The 11,397-nt window shown below is 41.3% G+C and overlaps 1 protein-coding gene across 1 annotated transcript; it reads left to right on the forward strand.

Annotated features, from left to right (window-relative positions):
* Nucleotides 1-9,812: 9,812 nt before the first annotated feature.
* Nucleotides 9,813-11,094, forward strand: LOC102019365 (A-kinase anchor protein 5-like). The gene is given in 2 exon segments (XM_013508842.1): nucleotides 9,813-10,703; nucleotides 10,705-11,094. Coding segments are annotated over 2 exon segments (1,281 nt in total).
* Nucleotides 11,095-11,397: the final 303 nt, after the last annotated feature.

Here is an 11,397-nt window from a genome sequence, read left to right on the forward strand (position 1 = left end):
GGGTATGTCTTCCAGTCTGAGAGCATGTCTGCTTGTTCCCTATACTGTAGCATGCAGCCTGGCGCCTATTACATAGTACTGACTTGGGAAGTTTTTGGTGAATTATTAAATAAATTAATGAGTACTCATCTTCTTCGTGACTTTTGCATCTCATAATCAAAATCAAAAGTCTTTGCATGTAAGAGCCATCCACAATGATCTTGTGCTTTTGTTGGATAGCTAAAGCTGTGGATAGTTGGATAGCATGGTCCCAAAAGAGTACTGAGAGGACAGGGATGGGCTGTATGATTAGTGGGAAGAAGAGACAGGGGCCTCAGACTTAGAACAGCTATGTGATGGTGGCATGTGGGCATCCTCATTTCTCTGGTGACAATGAATGGTGAAGGCTGCTGTACAGTCACATATATAGGCGCATACCAGGGGTAGAAGTGGATTAGCCACTGTTATTCCAAACCATGGTGAAAGCCCATAGTTCCCCTTCAAGGAAGACTTTGAGGTATCAACCATGAAATGGCAGCAAGACATTTTGAGAGCTGCGTTCTTCTAGACCTCGCTGGACAGGCAAGCTAGATGTATGTCTTTGTGTAGTTTCCTCACTTTGTTTCCTTGGTTGTATTTTCTTTTTCTTTTTCTTTTTTTTTTTTTTTTTTTTGTCTTTTTGAGACAGGGTCTTGCTGTGCTGTTCAGGTTGGCCTTGAGCTCGCTTTGTAGCCCAGGCTGGCCTTGAACTCACAGCGATCCTCCTGCCTTGGCCTTCCGAGTGCTGGGATTACAGGCGTGCGCCACCACGTAAGAGGAGCACAGGGAGTGAATGATCTCTGAAGACTCTCAAAGTGAGGCATTGAATGATGTCATAAAGTAGGGGCTTTGCAGAGCTCGGCTGGGGTACTCTTCAATGTGATTTCCAGCCACTGTCAAAAAGGTCCCCATTTAAAGTATGGCACAAATGCAAGATGTGAACCTGGTCATGGATGAATGGCTAATACAATGTGATAAAAGATAATCCCTGCAGATTTCCATAGAAAAATGTCACATTATTCAGGGGTCCCAACCAAAGCGCTGCATGGCATGAAATGGCCATATGTGTACATAGATAAATTCTGGCTTTACCATTTACTATATGCATGACCTTAGGGAAGTTTCTAAGTCTTGGGGTTTTTTTTATCCTTATAAAGTGAGGACAAAGATAATAGCACTGTTTTAGGGGTTTCTCTAAGGATTCAGTAAGAGGAATCATGAAAACACCCAGGATGGTGTCTGAGTCTCGGTAACTGCTCAATAATCACCAGACTTTATTATTTAATGCAGTGTCAGCTACAAGTAGAGCGAAGATCCTGTGTGAGGGTCACATGGTTTCTCCACAATCCTTCAAATAGTTTCTCCTAGAAGTAGTTAAGAGTTCTTTAAGGGATGAGTATTTTGCTTTAGAGAAGGATGACTTGCTTCCAAATGTCCTCTAAAACCTGGGACTAAGTAAAGGATTACAATTTGCATATATTACTACTAAAGCCACCATTTTTAGCTAAGTGATTTGCTTCTATTCACTCCTATCAGGCCCTACCTCTACCCTTAGGATGTCAGTGGTCCTCTCCTGCTTGCTGAGGCTCAGAAAGGTTGCCCACCCAAGGCAAATAGTACTCCCAGAAAGGGGACAGAGGCCTGGCTGACTCCAAAGCCCATGCACCTGACCACGAGATTCTATGACTTTTGTGACTGCTCACTGTGTTTTCTCTGAGCTCTATATTATTGTAGCCCCAAACCACCCATGCCCCTTCTCTTTGTGGCAGGCTCATGGGTGGCGGGGGCTAGGAGTCAACCTTCTGCACCTTCTATGGGTTTCCTGGGTCCACCTTTCCTCTGTTCTAGCTCTGCACACCATCTTCAACTCCAAGTCCTCTTCATGATTCCAAATGAGAGAACGTGACCCCAAGATCAGGCCAAGATCAGCAGGCGCTGTCCACAAAGCGTGGGAAATTATCAGCAAGAGGAAAAAAAAAGTGTGTCTGTCCCAAGAATTGTTTTTGTAGGGCTCATTTTCTGATGTGCAGAGCACATTTTTGTTAATCAGTTCTTGGTGGCAGCACTGAGGAGTGTGGATACAGGGCTGTTTTATCTACCCCAAACAATTCATCAAATGAACTCAGAGGATTCAAGATTGTCTGTAACAAAGAAAAGTCAACAGTGCTCTGTCTGGGGTCTGATATACAAACCATTTCTTTGAAAGGTAGAAGAGGTCATCTAGACGTTCTGTGGAGGTCAGCAAGTACACTTGCTTTCCCAAACACCTTCCTGACCCCAGGGTGACCTGGAGGTGTCGGAGCTTGTCTGGGGGTTTTGGTGGGAACTAAATGTATGTCAAGGGCAGGCGGAACCTGGGCATTGTGCAGGTCCTGGGACTTTGTGGGGGAAGAGTGGCTAAGCCTTTGAGAAAACACAGAAAGGCAGAGGGTTGGAGAGCCCCCTTGAAACCATGTTAGACTTTCTTTTGTGTTGGCATAGGAAGTTAACAGTGATGTCAGGCAGTGTTTCCTGAGCACTTTCACAGTGCCATGCACAGGGCTAAAGACCTAAATAGTCCACCTCATTTAATTTCACTGCAGTCCCAGGAGACAGGGATACTTATTGTCCTCAACTTTTGAACTGGCAACTGAGGCTCAGAGAGGCGAAATCTCTGGCCAGTGTCACCAGTTAGAAAGCAGAGGAGGTAGGATTTGGATGAGAATAATCTGATAATCCCATCCTTGGAGGCAGAGAGGAACAGTGATTTGCTCACAATCTCAAAACTGGTTAAGGGATAGGATTAGGATTAAAATTTGGGCCTCTGACATTCCTATGTTTCTGGCTCTATTACACTTTGATTTAAACTGTCAAAGACATGGTCGTTCCACAAGAACAAAACAGAAATTGAAAGTAACATTCAGTTTATGCAAGTGAGCCTTTCAAGTTAGTGGTCTTCCTTAAGCCATATAAAAAAACAATTGAGGTGAGACTTTTGTTGTTGCTGTTAAACTCTCTTAAAATGATTTTTTGCTGAGTGTACAAGTCACACAGGCCCATGCAGAAAATAAACAAAATGAAATTAACCGTGATCCATTATCCTACCAACTACAGATTTAGTGTTTGAACTCTAAGACCTTAGCATTGTAGCATGATTTAAAAAGCATGGCTGATCTCATGATATATTTACCTGTGTATTTATATATTCTTTTATATCCAGCTTGAAATCATACTAATACTGACGTGATGGGCATTTGGAAGGGTTTCGGGCCTGCTGTGTATGTGTAGTGTTCTAATTAACTAATGATGGTGCACGGATGGGGATTATATCAGGGCTATATCAGGGCTGTACTTTATTTGAAGACATTTTGATATGAATTTTATCACCAGGAACAAGGCTGTTGGGACAAGCTGAGGGCTTACTTTCATACCTTGACAAAGTTTGCCTGGTGGGCTGGATTTGAGGCAGGGCTTTCTTTGCTGTCAACAGTTCCTGTGAAGGATGTGACTTACCTCTTGACAGGTATGTGGACGTCCCTATCTCAGAGATGGAGGGAATGTCTATACAGATGGCTGCTCCCTTCCTGAAGTGAGAGCAGGGCCCTGTCATCCTGAGGAATGAGTATCGCGCTTTGTGAATTGTCGTCCCCACCTTTACCCATTCCTTGTTTGTCTGGATGCTTGTTTGCCATCTTGCACATTGTCTTCTGCTTAATCAAGAGTGTAAGTGAGTCACTGCCTGAAGGTAGAGCCTTCTGCTACTGTTTATGCATTTGATTGAATTACTGAAATGGTGATTATTGGATTTTTAGTGCTAGAAAGGATCTTCATATACATCCTAAAGGCCTTAGGTTACAGAACAGGCAATCTCACGCAGTGCGGGTAACATGGTCAAGTCAACAGCTAGTGGCAGAGCCAGGCCTGGGAACTAGTTCTCTTGTTCTTGTCTTTCCTTGTTGATTTGCTTTAAAAGGATATGACAATACATTTAATTTTTTTGTTTTATGAAAAAATAGAACAAAATGTCATCATAAAATAATAAGAGATAAGCTATAGTTAATGCAATGTGTATCAATATCTTCACAGTAGTTACTCAGAGTATAAGACAGAGACCAAAAGGATTCTCTCTTACAGAGAAGAAACAAACAGAATATAGCACAAAAACACTGAATAAATTTAGAGTGCCCTAGACATGATGTACTTAACAGAGAAAAGCATTACAATTTATATTTTACATCTTGACCTGTTTCTGTTATGACCAGATTCCAAATTAAAACTTGGATCAGTGGGGAGAGTCGTTGATAAGTGAATTTATTTTTAATCAAAATAATGATTAAAAAGTTTTACTCTTAAAAAGTTTTAAAACTAAAATCATGCTTAGTTATATAACAATAGCTAACACTGAACAAGTATTGTTCTTACTCTTTATGTGACTTTGAATTGTCTAATTATCTCAATATCCTGTTAGATAAGTGTCAGAAACATTTTTTTTCCCTACAGACAAAAAACCAATGTTTACATAGAGAAAGTTAATGTAGTTGATGATTGTCAAAGCTTATCAACACTTGTCTTTCTGATTCACAAACCTGTGTTCTTTTTTTTGTGTGTGTGTGTTTTTTTGAGACAAGGTCTTATTATGTGGTTCAGACTGGCCTTGAACTCAGTATGTAACCCAGGCTGGTCTCCAACACATAGTGATCCTCCTGCCTCAGCCTCCAAAGTGCTGGGATTACAGGCATGTGCCACCACAGCCAGCTAGAAACCTGTGTTAGGAAATGCTTCTTCTTCTAGTTCAGTTGGGCTATACATTAGACAGAATTCAGAAACTAACTGATTTATTGAGAATAATAAAAATATGTTAAATTTGGGAATAAGATATTCTGTACTCTTTGATCTTTGAATTTATTTTATAATCAGTGTCTTAAAAAGTTTTAAGGAGCGTGTTTTCAGTTTCATTTACATTTTGGTATGGATTAATTCAGGCTTTTTTTTTTGGTTTTTCTCCGGTACCGGGAACTGAACTCACGACCTTGTGCTTGACAGGCAGGCGCTTTGCCGCTGAGCTAAATCCCCAGCCCCGGATTAATTCAGTCTTGCTTCACTTCATCCAAACTTTGAACTCAAAATTTCCCTGACTTTGTCCTATTTTCATGGTAAAGAATTAGAGTGAGAGTGACTGAAATTATTTTATTTGTCTAGATAAGGACCCCTCTGCTTAGAAGTCTTGATGTGATTTATGTCTATTGTTACGCATTGGTTTGGGCTGGCATCTGAGATTTCTAATTTCAGACTCTTTTATCCAAACCACCTTCTGCATTCAGTGGGTGTTGGAGTTGGCTAAAGTCATAGAGGAGAAAGGAGAAGGATAACCGGTTTTGGAGTCCTACTTAGGAATTCAAGACCATATTCTTTATGAGTTGCTGGCTCTGTCTCATCAGGAACCATTGTAACTTAATTATTAAAATATATTTGCTCAGCCCTTCAAATGTGTTAGCACTTATAGGCTGTCTCTCTGACGTGACTCAATAATCTGGGTGGGGTCACAATAAGATTAATTTTTAAAAATACGTAAACCCAAGGCCTATTCCCTACCCTCCAAATCAGGTTCATAGCTCTCTTAGGATTGGCAAATCCCCTGTTTTATAGACATCCAGGATCCCCAAAATGGCACTTGCCGGGACACACACTTGTTTGTTCTTCAGACTGCGAGATAAAACTTCCTACTCCCTTTTGCGCATGCGCCAACTAATTTCAAATCCCCTCGAGATACGACACATCACCTGCCCATATTAACTCCACCTATAGTGCAATCTAATAAAATCCCGTTCCCCAGCTCCCTCCTCCGAGTGTCCTTGCAATCTCCTGCAACCCTCCCACACCAGCAATAAAGGTTTGTTTTATCTACTTCTGTGCTCTATGTGGTGCGAAACTGCAACTTTACGGCCGTCTTTGATCACAGAATGTAACTCAGAGAAGGCAGAATGGCATTGAAGAGGGACTGGCTCCTAGAAAGCTGGCCCAAAGTACAGAGGAGTTGAGGGCACACCACAAGCACAGCTGCAGGGAGCTGGGGAAAGGAAACGGAAGGCCTTTTCAGGCAGGCTTTCTACCACCTGAGGACCTCCATCTCACTCCACTTGGACCAGCAGACATGGCCACTCTTTGCCAGCCTGCTGGTTGTACCTAAGCATGAAATTGGCCTATAAGGCCACTCAAATCCCCATAAAAACAGACAGACAGAAAAACAGAGAAACAGTTATTCTGGCTTACAGACTGCTGAATGGGAAATGTAGCCAATTTCCTGTTTTTGCTCCTTTAAGCCCGGTCTCACTAGTATTTGGCACTGATGAGCAGGTGGACAGTAAGAGGTATTTCTGGTTCTGGTGATGCTACCAGGGCTCTGGTAGAGCCCTGTTTATCATCATCAAGGCAGCTTTTTTTTTCGTTTAAAATTTTTTCTTAAAAAGTACCACTAATACAAAGACAAATGAACAAACTCACCAAACAGACAAACAGACAACTCTCCACCAGCCCATTTCCTCAGGCAGCTTGGAAATTCTAGTAGTTTAGGACAGAGGTGTTTATCTTGGCCAGGAGTACCTCAGAAAGAGGATCTCTGATGGGAAGAGCATGGGTTTGTGTGTCTGAATCCTAGAGTTCTCAGCTTTAGCTCCAATAAAAATCTGTAGGGAATGTTGGTCCAATATGTTATCTTCTGCAGCTCCAATTTCCTCATCTTCCCATAGAATTTGTGCTGGTGAACTCTTCTGATACCTGTAGCTTTAAAACTACTCATTGGTTTCTTTAGTGTTTTTATGATGTCACTAAATAACTTTCCAAGTCCCAAGACCACTGAGAAATACTATTTGAATAAATGTACTTCTTATCAGCCAGTAACTTAATGACACCTTGTGAACTAAACAGAGAAGACTCCAAGGGTTATTGAGAACCACTTTGGTAGGTTAGTATCCACACATAGATCTGAAAGCTGAAAGACATTAGGCTGAGTGTAAAAACAATTAACGAAGCAGGCTGGAAGGATGTGAGACTTCATCTGATGACAACAGAAGGACTTTTTTTTTTTTTTTTTTTTCTGGTACTGGGAATTGAACTCATGACTTTGCACTTGCCAGGTAGGCACTGTGCCCCTGAGGTAAATCCCCAGCCCCAGAAGGACTTTTTCTAACCACCTTTATCCTGATGAGATTTTCAGTTATGAATGGCAAATGGCCAAATGGTCAAGGTTCATTTAAAATATTTTGTAACCGTATGTTATGACTTGTGTCTAGATGTCCCCCTCAAGCCTCTTGCAGTCATAGGTGGGGCTTTTTGGAGGTGGCTGGACCTAGAATGTGTGATGCTAAGATCAAAGGTGTGATACTGGGACTGATTCACAGTGCAATGCTAGGATTAGGGGTGTGAGTGCCACCCTTAGGGATAAAATATAAGAGATAGAAAGTGGGCTGCTGTTGTCATTGCTTGTAGCTTGCTGCTTTCTGGCTTCTGCCTTCTGCCTGCCATGAATGGTTTCTCCTCTTCAATGCCCCTCTGCTTTGTGCCACCCTGCCTTGAAACCAGCCAACTATCAACTGAAACCTCTACAAACTGAGAGCCAAATAAACCTTTCTTCATTTAAATTTAGATGTTGGGTATTTTCTCTCAGCAATGAGAAAAGTAACTAAGACACTTTAGAAATTGTCCCCAAAATAATACATGCAAAGCTACATATGATATACACAGAGAAGAAAGTGTTTGTGAGTGCTGTGTTGTATTTGAAGCCATATTTAAATATCTTCAAGCTAGAAAAGCAAACCAGGGGCTGGGGATATAGCTCAGCAGCACAACACTTGCCTGGCAAGCATGAGGTTGTGAGTTCAATTCTTTTTTTTTTTTTTAAATTAACAATGGTTGTTGTATTACATATTGATATCTTCAACTTGGATACTCAGATAAATAAATATAGACATGTAAGATAGATCAAACACTTAAACATTAACTGTTCTTTTCAATAGAGCAATAAAAGTCAGTAGTACAGCTATGTTAGCTACCCAGGATATACATATATACATATTTTTTTCCTTCTTTCTTTTCTCTTTTCCCTCATCCTGGTTCTTTCCTTCTGAACAGTTTCCTATTATTTCACAATGTCTATTGTACCTCCTAGCTTTTATTCACTCTTTCAGGTTCTTACACTAGTGAGACAATATGGCGTTTACACACGCAGATCTGATTTAATTCACTTACGAGTATGGCCTTTAGTTTTGTCCATTTACCTTTAAAAACATTGACATTATCTTTATTTATATCTGAGTAATATTCCATTATGTAAAAATACCACAACTTTTTTATCCATTCCTCAGTTGATGGGCATTTGGGTTGCTTCCACGATTTAGCTATTAAAAATTGCGCTGCTATAAACATGGGTGCACATATATCGCTGTGATATGATGTTTTCAGTTCTTTTGGCAAATACCAAGAGGAATAGCTGAACTGAATGGGACTTGTGAATTCAATTCTTGGTACTAAAAAAAAAAAAAAAGAAAAAATCAACCAATTCAAACAAAACCAAATAAAAACAATGGAAGTATTTTGACTCTGTCTCCTTCCTAAACTACTACTCTATGCTCTTTGCAAGAATAAATGTTGAGTGTCACTTTTCCTTTAGTTTTCTGCCACTTGACCCAAAGTTTTAAGTCTGTCCCTAAGATTTCCCTGGGTTTGGTTGATATTGGAGGATTCATTTCGTATAACTCTATGGGTCCTGTTCTCAGGTAGTCCTTAGCCAGTTGCCCTCACAAAACCCTCTGGCATTATAGATGAAACTACCTTCTCAAACTTTTCTTCCCACACTTTTCAAGGGCCCTTAGAAAATTAGATACTGAACATGTAATGTTGCTCATTCTTAAAAATTTAGAGACTGAAAGATAAGCAGCATTAAGAAATACACAAATTATCCAGACACCAGTGATCTAAAGACAGCCACCGTTAAAATGTTAGTGGTTTTTCTGTTTTTCTTTTTTGCATATGCAGGTAGAGAATAGAGTGAGAAGAAAAGAGAGCTAGACAAAGCCAAAAGAGGCATGTCGCAGACACGCAAGGCCATGTAGATAGTTCCAGGGACTCAGGACTTTATCCTGAGTGCAGTGAGTAAATAGGAGGGAATTAATTAATTAATATGCTTACAATACATAATTGTTATGCTCATATTGGGGAATTGGTATATATATGTATGTGACATATCTTGACTAATTTTGATCACTAATCCCCTTTTCCATCTCCAAAAAATATGTCTTTTTGTTTCCTGGCATCTCTCCTTTATTTTTCTCTTTTATTTATTTATATTTTAGTTATTTTTATAAGTGAAATCATGCAGCATTTAACATTCTGTGTCTGGCTTGTTTCACTTAACATTATAGTTTTGGCGCTGGGGAGGGGACACCACGCCCGCGGTCCCTCTGCAAGGGGGCTTCTCGCAGTGGCGAGGCCGTGGCTCCCTGCTGCCAGAGGTGGTGAGGAGCAGGGCGCCCCGATCTCACGAACAGTGTCGGCCGGGGCCCGGCTACTCAGGGTTGATCTCCAAGTAAGCAAAAACGTACGCAACGAAGAGTTTTCATGAAGAAACTAAAGCTGTATAGAAACCAGGTATCTGTGTACTGGAGAAACCATCTAAAACAACAGGATGGAGTAAGGCGAAAGGAATGAATACACCTGGAAAAGTTTTTACTGAGTTGTCACAGTTCTGTCCACCTTCCATAAGGATGCCATAGGGAAAAGAGAATACAGCTTTTTGGAGAATGCCAAAGTGTAGTGTAAAAATGAAGGCCACCGTTTCTGAAATTCAAGTAGAAAATAAGGATGAGAAAAGATCTGCAGAAGTTAGCCCTCAAGATGAGGGGCAGAAGGAGAGAACATCTGTGCTTTGCTTCAAGAGAAAGAAGAAAGCAGCCAAGGTGTTGAAGCCCAAAGCTGGCGCTGAGGCCGCTGCTGCTGCGAAGAAGACGCCCCTAGAAGCAGGAGCTTCTGTTCAGCCACAGCGTCCGGGGGGTGCCTGGGCCTCGATCAAAGGCCTAGTGATGCATAGGAAAAGGTCAGATCCTTCAAAGCAGCAGAAGCCATCGGAGGCTGAAGTGCAACGTGAAATAAAGGCTGAGGATGCTGATCTTTCTAAGAAAAAGGCCAAGTCCAGACTTAAGATTCCCTGAATAAAATTCTCAAGAGGGGCACAAAAGAGTCATCATTCCAAAATTATAGAAGACACGGGCTGCAGTGTGAAAGTCCAGGGGCAGGCCGAAGCTTTGGCTGTACACACTCAGTCCAATGACCAGGCAACAAAGCCTAAGTCAACCCAAGATCCCAGTGAAGGCATCTCACAAAAAGACGGTGATGAGTTCTGTGAGTCCAATGTGAGCAACAGCGTCATGGCTGGACAGAATGTGGTTTCAGTAGAACGTGAATTAGATAATGCGCATTCTGCTATTCAGAGAGGAACTCTAACCCTTGAAAAGGAAACCAAAATGATGGAGGAGAGGCAAAGTGTTCAGTCCCAGCAAGCAGGCCCACTTGAAAGCTCGGAAACAGTCAGTCAGCAGCCCGTGGCTTATGATGCTACTCCTTCACCTGCAACACCGGATCAGCAAACTGTGGGAAAACCCAGTGATAGCACCTTAGAATTTGAAGCAGACTGGAAAGACCTGGAAAGTAGAGACTGCAGCTGAAGAGGAGCATAAGCCAAAAGATACTGAACTGAGCGAGGAATCAGACTTGAAAGAGAATGAGATCAATGCAGAGAAACCCAAGTCAGAAGAAAGCAAAAGAATGGAGCCCAATGCTGTTATTATTACAGACACAGAAGTTGGTGAATTTGATGTTAGGAAATCTAAAAATGTCCCTAAGCATTTCTTAATTTCCACTGAAAATGAGCAAGTAGGGTTTTTTGCTAGTGACAGTGATTTTGAGGGTAGAACTTCAGAACAGTATGAAACACTCTTGATAGAAACAGCCTCTTCTCTTGTCAAGAATGCTATCCAGTTGTTGATAGAACAGCTGGTTAATGAAATGGCCTCTGATGATAATAAAATAAACACTCTTCTAAAGTGACTCAATTTCCAAGACAGGGGAGGCAAAGAAAAGCTTATAGAGGAACTATTTACACATTTGTGGCATTTCTTCAGTAACAAATGAGAGATTTATCGTCTGTGGATTTTAAAGGTACAATTCCAGCACAGAAGGACTACACAATAGATCAAGTTTACGAAACTCTTTACCACTGAACTGCAGTCAGGTCTAGATTGGAGGAAGTCAGCAGAGACTGCAATGCAACGTGACATAGTGGGAGTTGCTCCGTGGAGGCTGGGGTCCTCTGGGGAAGGAAGATGTATTTGTTGAGCGCTTACAGTGTGC

This window comes from Chinchilla lanigera, unplaced genomic scaffold, assembly GCF_000276665.1.
Source record: "Chinchilla lanigera isolate Chin_1 unplaced genomic scaffold, ChiLan1.0 scaffold00007, whole genome shotgun sequence".
NCBI lineage: Eukaryota > Metazoa > Chordata > Mammalia > Rodentia > Chinchillidae > Chinchilla > Chinchilla lanigera.